The 12,500-nt window shown below is 32.7% G+C and overlaps 1 protein-coding gene across 10 annotated transcripts in view; it reads right to left on the bottom strand.

Annotated features, from left to right (window-relative positions):
• Positions 1-12,500, bottom strand: part of LOC118440219 (putative receptor-type tyrosine-protein phosphatase mosPTP-1) — a 336,478-nt gene that overhangs the window by 4,143 nt on the left and 319,835 nt on the right. For 8 of the 10 annotated variants that reach the window (XM_035862933.2, XM_035862940.2, XM_085659530.1 and 5 more), the window contains 14 exons: positions 10,233-10,433; positions 9,648-9,928; positions 9,228-9,484; positions 5,307-5,590; positions 4,150-4,370; positions 3,885-4,010; positions 3,567-3,742; positions 3,131-3,422; positions 2,811-2,982; positions 2,564-2,688; positions 2,207-2,484; positions 1,968-2,103; positions 1,281-1,879; positions 1-924 (listed from right to left, as the gene is read on the bottom strand). The exon at positions 1-924 is cut by the window's left edge and continues 4,143 nt beyond it. In XM_035862933.2, the coding sequence (XP_035718826.2) occupies positions 1,379-1,879; positions 1,968-2,103; positions 2,207-2,484; positions 2,564-2,688; positions 2,811-2,982; positions 3,131-3,422; positions 3,567-3,742; positions 3,885-4,010; positions 4,150-4,370; positions 5,307-5,590; positions 9,228-9,484; positions 9,648-9,928; positions 10,233-10,433 (3,050 nt within the window). In that variant the 3' untranslated portion in view covers positions 1-924; positions 1,281-1,378. The remainder of the gene's footprint in view (positions 925-1,280; positions 1,880-1,967; positions 2,104-2,206; positions 2,485-2,563; positions 2,689-2,810; positions 2,983-3,130; positions 3,423-3,566; positions 3,743-3,884; positions 4,011-4,149; positions 4,371-5,306; positions 5,591-9,227; positions 9,485-9,647; positions 9,929-10,232; positions 10,434-12,500) is intronic. The other 2 variants (XM_035862935.2, XM_035862934.2) reach the window with 2 other exon arrangements.

The following is a 12,500-nucleotide window of genomic DNA, read 5'->3' as shown; positions in this document are numbered from 1 at the left end:
ATATCTTATATACGTACGATATATTTGCGAGCTGGATCTGATCCAATCACACGTCATCACAAGTGGCTAACGTATAGATATTACAATAATTTTTTATATTTATATTTATATTTATATTTATATTTATATTTATATTTATATTTATATTTATATATATATATATGTTTATAAATATATACACACACATATCTGATCTATATATGCGTCTGCATATATCTATATACATACTTATATTTATACGAAATATTTACACATCCATTCGCGAGTTTGATCTAACGTCCTCCTCTTTCTTATCGATTAAAAAGAGTATATCCTTAATGATTCTTTGGCAACTCGGGCTGTCGGCTGGTCGACTTTTATATTTATATGTATATTTATGTATATATATATATATATATATATATATATATATATATATACATATGTATGTATAATATTTATATGTAATGTGAATGGGCGATATATACAAGAATGGAACAGCGTACACTTACAAGATGGACAAGATAAACGCGATCTATCCGAATCAACTGTTGAAACGTGCAAAATCAGCGAAAACATATTTCCCTTAACTTTTTTTTTATCAATTTCCTCGGCTTTAGAGTACGACGAGAGCTAGTTTTCTTTTTTTTCTTTTTTCCTTTTTCTTTTTCGTTTTTTTATTTTTAATCATTTTTTTCTTCCTCGGCTCTTTTATTCGTTCGTTTCTTTCATTTTCTTCTTCTTTTTTTTTTTGCTTTTGTTTTGTTTCGTTCTCTTTCGTTCTGTTATTTGTTTCGTTTGGTTTTTTGTTATTCTAGATTTACGTGGACATATTTACACGAATGTACGTTCTATAATCCCCCGAGGCTGATCTTGTATACTCGAGCGGTCAGCTTTCCCATTGTGCGAGGATCTTTCCAATCGGACAGCTCCTTCTGGTGTCATCTGAATTATACAACAAACGTGTGATATAATAGATAATCGTTTGAACTTAACGATATCGTAACGATCTTTATCTATAGATAAAAGTTTTATGCCCTAAAGTATCTTGAAGAAAAACGTAGAACACTCGACACACTTCCATAAGTCATAAAAATGGCCATCCGATCTTCCGTGGTAGTAATAGCGATTTTTAAAGAGCTATTATCGTATATCGTGCGTTTTATAATGTGACGCGGGGTGCACGGGGGAAACGGGGAAATATATAAATTAAAGAAAAAAATGAAGACAGAGAGAAGAAACATAAATAAGGAAGAGGTGCAGTGATTGAAGATTTTGGAACGCGACTGGATAATACTTACGAGGGACGTAAATACAGTTCCGTTTATGAGGAAGAAACGGTCGATTACAGCGGTTCTGAACGACGTGAGGCGACGCTGCAACCGAAGATAGGCCGGCATCATTGCGGTAATATCTTGCAGCTCGCCTCCATACCCTCAGGTGGCACGCGCATACTGCCGTTCGTGATGTAACCGTTCGCATCTACCGTCACCGAAACACCCGGTGGATGATTGTGATAGCTAACGTTCCTTTGGCTAACCACAATGTTCTTCTCGGATATGCCATGATCGTTGCTACCATGAGCGGCCAGACAAGTCTCACTTCCACGATTGCTCGACGAAGATTCGATCGGATGGTCCACCCTTATGGGAATCGTGTAGTCGGACAGGTACTCGGTGCTCACCTCCACCGTCGCATATTCTCGTATCATCGGTGGTGCTGACTTCACAGGATAATCCATTGCCATGTGCTGCATCGAGGATGCCGATCTAATCTCGTTCGGATCATTACTACTCATCGTTGCCACGTGCCCGTTCGCCATCGCATAGAGATCTGGTTCACCACGTACTTTCGACGACAGCATTGCCTCAAGACATTGATAGAGCAGGATATAATCCTCCTAATATTAAACAGGTTTTTTTTTCTTCTTCTTCTTTATAACAATGATAATATTAAATGTAAAAGAAATATGATTTATTATTTTTTACCTTCGATCGGAATACACCCGGTCTCTTCATATATAACAATTTTGCGAACATGTAAATGTCCGCGGATTGTTCGAACTCGAGTTGTTTGTTCAAAGTTGTTAGAAGTACGAAGAGAGCAGCCTCGACGCCACCGTACCTGATACAAATGATTACGATAGTCGTTGCGATTACGTATTTATATATATATATATTTTTTTTTCTTTCTTTCTATTAAAAACGCTCGATAAAAATGTAATCACCTATCCATAACGACGATTGGACCATTTTGATAATCTCTATGAAAGTCTTGTATCACATTGACGAATATTTTGGGGTTATTATTGTGAGGCCACAAACCACCTTGATTCAATGGTCCTTGAACGATTCTTGCACTTAATTCGTAATCGTCCTGTAAAGATCGGACGGCTACCTCCCGTAGAATAATTCCACTGACTGTTTCTTTAATACCACATAATCGTACTCGGAAAGTTTCTGATTCCAAATCCTTTCCTTCCGTTGGCCAAAACTCGGGATATTCCTGTATGAAAAAATTTTAATTAATATAAAGGTACGATATCTTTGAAAAATAATTATGAATCATGATTAATTTTATATACCTCGTCGCATTGAGTCAACATTACGATCGTCTGAGCATTATGGTCCCACATCATTTGCCAAAACTCCATTATGGTATTCTCCATAGGATGTTGAGTTATAATAAATTCACGATTCCTTTGGAATCCTGTCAATGAACATTTCGTTAATAGAAAGATTCACGAACGAATGTCAAAAATATAATAGTAGGATTTAAAAAGAAAAAAAGGGAAGAAAAAAAAAAAAAAAAAAGAAAGAAATTATCATTACCTGAGAACCACGTTGCGTTTATATAATCACTTCCATCAACACCAGGTTTTGGTGTTAAATGTACACGAGCATTTTCAATTGGTATTATCTCCATATTACGATTTTTATGAATGTTACATGATTTGGTCGCGGACACGAGATTGAAGTCCTTTGGTTTCCACGACGTCACGAGCTATATTAAAAAAAGAAAAAAGAAAAAAAAAAAAAGAAAAATAAGAAAAGAAACGAAAAAAATGAACAATCGTTAGATTTAATCAAAAGAAGAAAAAAAAACTACTATGCAACGAACGAAATTTATTAATAAACGTCGTGATAATTACTTTATATTGAGAATCTAAGTTATTCCAGGCATCTGTCTTATTATTGGACGGGCATAGCATGTCTTGAATATGCTGCATCAAATTATTAGCTTCTATATTGGTCTCTCCACTTTCGATTGCCTCTTGCAAAGCATCATGAATGAAAATGTATTGTTCCTCTGTTTGAACTAAAAAGTTTCTCTGCGTTCGAATGTGTTTTAAAAATCCAAATACATTGATCTCGTTTTTGCTCTTGGCCTGTTTCAGCATGGCATCGATCACGATATAGGTCCCAGTACGTCCAACTCCGGCGCTAATATTATTATTATTATTATTATTATTATTATTATTATTATTATATGAAAAAAATAATCATTAATAAGTAAGAAAATGGGAGATCATTGTTTCTCTTTCTTTCTTTTTTTTTTCTTTTTTGTTTTTGTTTTTATTTCATTACCTGCAATGGACCACTATAGGACCAGCTTCGGGTGGATTAGCATTAGAGGATTTACGAATAAAACTGAGAACAGGTAGAGGATGATCAGGAACACCATGATCAGGCCAACCGGTATAATGATATTGCCATATCGTACGTTCTCCCATATTGGTCCCATTCTTCTTCTTCTTAATCTGCTTAAAATTCGAAAACGATCGTCTTATTAAGTATCGGCGTTTGCCGTTTCAAAAGGGAAAAGAAAGCAAAGAAGAAAAAAAAAAGAGAAAAGGAAAGGAAGAAAAAGATAATTCTTCCTTAACAATTATTATAAACATATACCTTGAGATGTCGAATTTGAAGAGTACGAATAGTATAAGTTGCCATAATGTCCTCCCTTACTAAAGTAACTTGAATGTAACCATAAGTTTCGGTGCCTTCTTTGGGCCAATACATATCACATTTTCTCTGTAAATAATAATAATAATAATAATAATAAAAAAAAAAAAAAAAAAAAAAAAAAAAAAAAAATAGATAATTTTCATTAAAAATAATATACCAAAATATTATTCGTTTATATAATAAATCTTATTTAGAAAAAACTTACACGACCACGTTCGACAAGATTAGTGATCATCACTACGATCGATACGCGTTGTTCCCAGACCATACGCCAGAAACCATCGAAGGTCGGTGGTAAAGGTCCTTGAGTTCCAATGTAAGCTCGTGCACGTTGCCAACCATCGATGTAATTTGCGTTTACATAATCTTGTCCCTTTTTAGGTGGCCCTCCGCCGCACGATAACAATTGTACACGCGTATGATCGTCTGCGTAACACATGGAAATTTATTGCATCTTATATTGCAAGATTTCTTTTTTCTTTCATTTTTTTTCTTTTTTCTTTTTTTTTTTCTTCTTCTTCTTCTTTTTAAATAAATAAAACGTACTACATTATTTCGTAATAAATGTCATTGGAAACGAGCGTTATCATTTCGACGTAGTAAAAACGAAGTCGATATCGCGGAATGTGATGAATACATACAGGTAACTTTATCGTTCCACGAAAACAAGTGGACAGTGTCCGGCTTGGTGGTGGAGGATCTGTGACCTCGTTGTCGACAGACAGGTCACTCACATCAAAAGCAATGACGAGAGCTACTCGTTTAATCCGATAATATTGTGAATGATCGAAGCGAATTTACAGTACTTGTGTCACATATATACACGTATATATTGAAATGACTCACTAGAAATAAAACAACGAAACATCTGTCTTGACTTTAAGAATAAATAAAAATTATATCATTCTTACAAAGAAATTATGTCGACAATTATACTTGATGTAATACGAATTCATGACTTTGACAAAAGATCTGACCAAAAAAAAAAAAAAAAGAAAAAAAAGACATTTTTTTTTTCTTTCCTTTCCTTTTCTTTTCTTTTCTATTTGCACTTCTTTTCATTTGAATAGACATTAGTTGAATTCGATCATTTTTCGTGACTCACTCTCTTGTGCATGTATACACACATATATATATATATATATATATATATACACATATATATGCGTCATTCGTCGCAACAAAGAGTATATAACGTTTATACGATCTCATCTTTCTCTTTTTCCTCCTTCACTTCGAAGAAGAACGAAAAGTCGGGATAATTATATAAGAAAAAATAATTGTATCGGATGTATGACAAAAAAGAAAAAAAAAAGGAAGAAAAAAAGAAACAAAATTAAGACTAAGAAAATAAATATTTACATGCGAGTATGTTGAGGTATCGATTCTTCGCCTTATTTTCAGCGAATTGCGAGTTCTCAACGGTGTAACCTCCGCTCTCCGATTGAATAATCTCGTATTCCTTGCTGAATCCGATGTCACCATCGGCGTGCAACTTGGCGACATGTTGAACGAATTGTTGAACGCTTACGGCGGTCCTTTCGCCATCTTGCTCACTGTTCTCCCATTCTTGAAGGGTCGGCACATTTCGTGGTGGATAATCCAGATAGTAATAGGCCGTGTGAAAGCATTTTCTGAAAATTGGCCTAAAGATACATAGTTTTAATGAATTATTCCTTCGATCTTCGATGAAATCTTTTTTCTTTTTTCCTTTCTTTTTTTTTACATCTTTGAAAAATTCTTTTATTCGTATGTTTGCATATTTGCTATAAAAAAAAAAAAAAAAAAAAAAAATATATATGTATATATATATATATATATATATATATATATATATATATATATACGTCGTTGTTACAAAGAAAAAGTACCTAATTCTTATCTTTCCAATTTTTATACATTATACGCCGGACAGGAAGAAGCAATTAAGGAATAAGACTGATTGGACTCTATCATACTAAGTGCTAAATTATTATCAAAATTACCTTAACATTTCTTTAAATATATTATTTCACTTTTTCTTCTCTTTTTTTTCTTTCTTTCTTTTTCTTTCTTTCTTTTATTTCTTTATTTTTTATTTTTTTATTTTTTTTACTTTTTTTTCTTTATTTTTATTTATTATATATAACATTTATTCGTCGAAGAAAAAATAAAAAAGAGAAAGAGAGAGAGAGAGAGAGAAAAAAATAAGTGTGAGAAAGATATCAAAGGCTACGCGAAGATACAAAACATTATCAGTCGTTTTTTTTTCATAATCGATATCGATCGTTCGATAAATCGATTTATCTTCGAGGACGCCTTTTACGACAACGTTTTTTTATTCGTGATAGATGAAAAAGAAAGAAAGAAACAAACAAAAATATATTTATCGCGAAAAGGTGAACTCAGTTAAAGCGAGGAAAGGTTAACGATCTTGACACTTTGCGTGATCGATTATTTCACGTCAAAACTATTTCGCTTAGCCGGATACGTTTCCGCAATTTGATATGAAATTAAAATGTTTGAATAATTGTAAGACTTACACATCGTGCATTTAAACGAAACTTATTACACATGTTCAATAATTTTTCGTTTCTTCCTTTTTTTCTTTTTTTTTTTTTCTTTCGGTCACACGATACGCGATATACCGTTTATAACGTTATTAACGTGCAACAAACACAGTTATTAACACAATACAAACTGAATTTCGTAGAAAGAAACAGTTAGAAATATTGCGCGTTACGTTTACAGCGATATCGGGATATCGATTAAATCGTTCAATAAAAGGGTACGAATGGTAAAGTGGAAAAAAAAAAAAAAGAAAAAAAATAGGGACGAATGAAATAAACCGGTGCGAATAGTGAAGTGTCATCGTGGATTTAAAAGTCTTAACTTAAATCATGATAACACGATTTAAAATAATTGAACAAGACAAATAATTATACGATCTAAAACATTTATATGATTTATATTATTATATTTTTATGATTTGTACGTTGCTTTCGGATTAAAAAAAAAAAAAAAAAATAAGGAAAAAAAAAAGAAGCAGGGGGTGGGGAAAAAGAAAAAGAAAAAACCGGTCAGGAACGTTTGGTCATGAAAACACGAATGACTATATTTGTAACCGGTTAGTAAGGTATTAACTCGCGTCCGGCGCGGGCGCGAGTACAATGTTAGTATGTGTTAGTGGCACCTCGATTTTCGTGGGAAAACGACGTGACGTCGCATTTATACGCTCTCCGATGAATCGTATAAGCCTTCATCGGCATAATTCATACGATCCGAATGAAAACTCATGTAATGAGTATTTCAACGTACGTAATTTTATTACGTCACTTTGAGAATTGATCGAAAAAGAAAAAAAAAAGAAAAGAAAAAGAAAAGAAACCAATTAAATTATAATTACTTTTAATAAATTTTATATATAATAAAATTTATTTCCCATATGAATCCTTCGAATTCAAGAAGAATGACATTCAATTCATATTTTCGTTATCCTAAATGACAGAAGTGGAACAAAAAAAGAAAAAAAAAAAAAAAGAAAAAGTATAAAAAAAAAAAAAAAACAAAAACAAAGGAAACGAAAGAGAAAAAAAGAGAGAGAGAGAAAACTTACAGATCAAGAAACTTCTTCATTTCGTTTCGTAACTTTTCCAAGGGCCCATTGCAGAGACACACGTTAATAGTTATTTGATTTTAATCACTAATTAAAATATAAATCACACGATAGGAATGACGAAAACTCGAAGGAGAACTCGAATAAGTAGAAAAAAGGAAGACCTAGGATGTTCCAACATGTAAACGCACGTCCCTGACCCAAAAATGATCCCATTTAGAACGTAATCCTTGAAAGATCATCCTTGGCCATCATCATCGTTTATATAGTACATACACACATATAACGATATCTCCTTCGTTTTATTTAGAATTTAAAATGATTAATATCGATACAATTCGAAACACACATATCACACTTCTCTGTTTTTATTTTATTTTATTTATTTTTTTTTTTTTTTACTTTCTATCTTTTTTATTTCTTTCTTTTTTTTTCGTTTCTTTTCTCTACTTTTTTCTTTCTTTTCTTTTTCACTTTTTTTTTTCAACTTAATTCGGTGTCTCTCTCACTCAAGATTATTCCTCGCGAATACGACGACGGTTATCGACTGTACGAAGAAGAAGTAGAAGAAGTAGAAGTAGAAGAAGAAGAAGAAGAAGAAGAAGAAGCCTTAGTATATACACGTCGTTCTAACTCCGTCTGTTATCACTAGCGATAAGGAGATAGGCTGAGCGTGAGAGACGATGTTATAAAAAGACAGAGAGAGAGAGATAGAGAGATAGAGATAGAGGGAGAGAGAGAGAAATATATATAGAGGGATAGAGACAGATAGTAATAGTATATAAAGAGGGGGACAGTAAAATGAGAAAATGAAATGGACAGCTGACAACGTTAACGACATTTCGAAAATCGTTTGCCGTCCCCGTTAACATTTCCCTTTCCACCACTAAGCAACGATTAGTTCGCGTATCGTGAAAAAAAAAAAAAAGAAAAAACAGTGACTCGAGCCGACCACGACGAATGCTTCGAGGAGACTGAAAGAGAATGCTCCTCGTATATACACGCGTACGAGATCACGCGCGCATGATCTTTCCCAAGACTGCCAACATTTCTCACAGCGGCAACGGCAATGTACATACGTATTGCGAATCTGATAGCTGAAGGTTATTATATCTCATGTGATTTTCAGATTTACATTTTACGATATACTTTCACAATGTATCTCTCGATGAAATTGTTTGTTTCCTTTTTCATTTTCTTTTTCTCTTTTCTTTATCTTTTTCTTTTTTTTTTTTCTTTCTTTTTAATGTTTATTCAATAACATCGGCCTATCCGAAGACCGTCGAAAATTTATTTATTTATTTATTTATTTATTTATTTATTTCAATGATAATTATTATACAAGACGCAGTTACTTTTTCGACAGATAGATTTTACGATACTTTTTTAAAGTGTATTTTTTGCTTTTTGTTTTTTTTTCTCTTTCTTTATTTCTTCCTTTCTTCGACGAAAGAAAATCTTTTTCGAAGGTGATATCATTTGAACGAATCTTCTGTTTGTTACGTTCGTAATGAAAATATTATGAGAAAGTATTTATTTTATTTAGAGAGAGAGAGAAAAAAAAAAGAAAAATAAATAAATAAATAAATAAATAAATAATTTAATAAAACAAGATAAACCTGATATATTTAATACGAATGCGAATAGGTATAACTATATCGAGTTATGTAGAAGAGGATGATTCTTACTTCCAGAGAACGAAGGCTGTGATCGCTAGCATGACGGCGAAGCAAGCACAAACCATGCCAGCTATCACACTAGCACTGAGATCCTTGCTGCTACGACGTTTTAATGGTGGAATCTTATCGCAGTCATGAGTAACCAAAACGTTCCGTGGTGCAGAACTTTCTCCTTGTATAATCAATCGATCGTTGATTGTACTTTTCGTTGCTCCACGTATGATAAACTCGTAAACCGTGTTCATCGTTAAATTTGGTACGATCATCTAAAGAAACAAATACATATTCGAAATATTAAATTAATTCTTAATCTGTTGAGTTGTAAAATTATATATATATATATATATATATATATATATATATATATACGGGGAGAAAAAAAAACAACAAAAAAAAAAGGAAAAAAAATTTGTTACTATTCTCTCTTACGCCACTTTCAAGATGATTCTTCTCGGCTGTTGATTCGATTTCCTCATAATATTGACTTGTTTCCGTACGATAATTGATGTAATAATAATCGACGGATCCCCAAAAGATCGATGGCCTTGCCCATTGAATATATACTGAATCATGCGATTGGCAAGTCAAATTTAAAATTTGTGGCTCGCTTGGTCCAGCGATGTCAGTCCTACGAATAATGTGACCGGATGGTTCACCCTCGTATTTCAACGTGTAAGCTTTCACCCATATATCATAGACGATGTAAGGATCTAAAGTAGAAAATAGATAAGGACAATTTTTTTTGTTTTTTTTTTTCTTTTTTTTTTTTTTGATTATTAACTATCAAAAGATATGTGCATCTTCATTATCTACAATATTCTACACTAATCATAACGATTAATATTAATACAATGATAACACGTATCTATTCTTATCTTGCTAATCCTTCTTCCTCTCTCTCTTCCCCCCTCTCTCTCCTACCCTCCCTCCTTCCCCCTCCCCCCAGTCAATATCTTTATCTCTCTTTTATTAACAAATGTTATAATCGTTAAGCTCGATTTAACTCATACTTACCTAAATCTTTTAATACAAACTCAACGTTAGGCCCGCTGTTGTCATATATCTTGAGAGTTTGAACGTCGGTGTAATTGGAATGCAAATAATAAACACGATACCCGGTTATAACGCCGTTGGCACTTTCTGGCTCGGACCATGACAGTTCTATGGTAGTCGAAGTTATTCCACGTGACGTGAAATTCTGGGGTTTCGTTGGCACTGAAACAAAATTTCCGAGGAAATTAAAGTTAGATATTGCGGACATTGATGACAAAATAAATTTCAATATATATATATATATATGACATATGATGATATTTCAACGTCGTTGAACTCGTGCGTTTTAGTTAATGTTTAGATTATTGCGTTTTAGTATTCTCACATTGACAAAAGGAAGAAAAAAAAAAAAAAAAAAAAAAAGAATACGAAACATTTCGCAAAGCTTTTTCCGGCAACTCTCCTTCTTCTTTTTCTTCCTCTTCTTCTTCTTCTTCTTCTTCTTCTTTTTTTCCTTCCTCTTCTTCTTTTTCTTTTTCTTCTTTTTTTCGCCATTTTCTAAGATGGCCTTCCAATCTTCCACATACAAAGGCAAGTGCGAAGTTCCGACGACCGAAGACTGAATAATTAATAACGACCTCGAGTGTCTTCTCAGACCCCTCGTGCCGACAAGCAACTAGACGCTATTCATTTTGGTACATGGAACCAGGAGTGGAACTCCTTTAAGACTGGTACTGCATATTCTGTGCGTGGAGAAAAAGCTTTCCGCTTTATTTATCGGTTTTAAGTTTTCCCTACCAGAAGGGAGAGTGAGAGAGAAAGAGAGAGAGAGAGAGAGAGAGAGAGAGAGAGAGAGAGAGAGAGAGAGAGAGAGAGAGAGAGAGAGAGAGAATGACAAAGGCATGGAAAAATGAAATGGACTGAAAAAAATATGCATCATACATTTTTCTTAGCTAGTTTAAAAAATCTTCTTTTTATCCTCTTCGTACAATCAACAATATACTCATAATATTATTTTCATCGTTTAAAAGAGAAACATTATTTTCAAAGTTATTCACGTTAAATTAATAAACCATTTTAATAATATCTAAACGAACAGAAAGAATAATGACAAACTTCGATGAAATCAATATTATCTCGTGGCACGATTGACACCTTCGGTGCTTCGACGTAATGTGATCCTAGTTGTGAAATTAAAAAAAAAAAAAGAAAAGAAAAAAAAAAAAGAAAAAAAAAATAGGAAAGAAGAAAAAACAAAAAGTAAAAAAGAAAAAAAAATAAAGGTTCCAGGCTGTTAGATGAAACTCAGAAATTAATTAACCGTGCAAATTGATTCGAGCTCCTGCAAATGCCCGCCATATAATACCTAACTGATCGTCGAACGAACATACATACTGATATACATATACATATATATATATATATATATACATTCACATATACATATATATACATATACAGATACAATTTTACATAAGAATAGTTTTTGACATTGTTTTGGTATACGTATTCATCATTTTCGCTTGGTTGTTCTCCCGCGAACAAGTGGATGCGAGCGAGAATTAATATCAAAAAAAATAAATAAAGGGAGAGAGAGAGAGAGAGAGAGAGAGAGAAAAGAAAAAGAAAAAGTATAAGAGGCAACGAAGAAGAAAGAAGACGACGTATCGATTTACTTCGATTATAGGTACGAGTAGTGCTTCGTCTCGTTTTTCGCTGTCTACAACTGTCACGTCGATTCCGTCGACCTGTTTTATTCAACGAAAACGTAAACGAACGCGTTGACTATCATTAAAGATAATCATTCTCAATTAAAAGACAAAATAAAAGATTTCAACTATTTTCACCTGCTGATTGATATGAAAGAGCGTGATTTCCTATCACTGAAGATAATCATTATTGATTAAATAGACGAAATAAAAGATTTCGTCTATTTCATTTCAAATATTTGTGAAACTTCACAATGTCAAAAGTAGATTATCGTTTATTGATATAAAATTTCACGCTCAATTTCAAATTTCGTACATTTATATATCAATATAGAAAACAATTAGTACGTGCTAACGTGAATCACGTTATAATGTTTGTCATAAAAATAATTTTGATATAAGTATTAATGTAATAAAAAGAATTATTTTTTCTTTTTTTATTTTTTTTTTTTGATTAAAACCTTTCTCAAATGCTTCGACAAATTACTTTTGATTTTATAACAATACGTTATAAAATAAAAACAAATTCGTACGAATTAACGAAGAAAACTAAAAGGGAGTGAGAGGTTTCGAGACAGGC

This window comes from Vespa mandarinia, chromosome 9 (assembly GCF_050613455.1).
Source record: "Vespa mandarinia isolate Hongniang chromosome 9, ASM5061345v1, whole genome shotgun sequence".
NCBI classification, from domain to species: Eukaryota; Metazoa; Arthropoda; class Insecta; order Hymenoptera; family Vespidae; genus Vespa; species Vespa mandarinia.
This window is presented reverse-complemented; position numbering and strand designations above follow the sequence as displayed.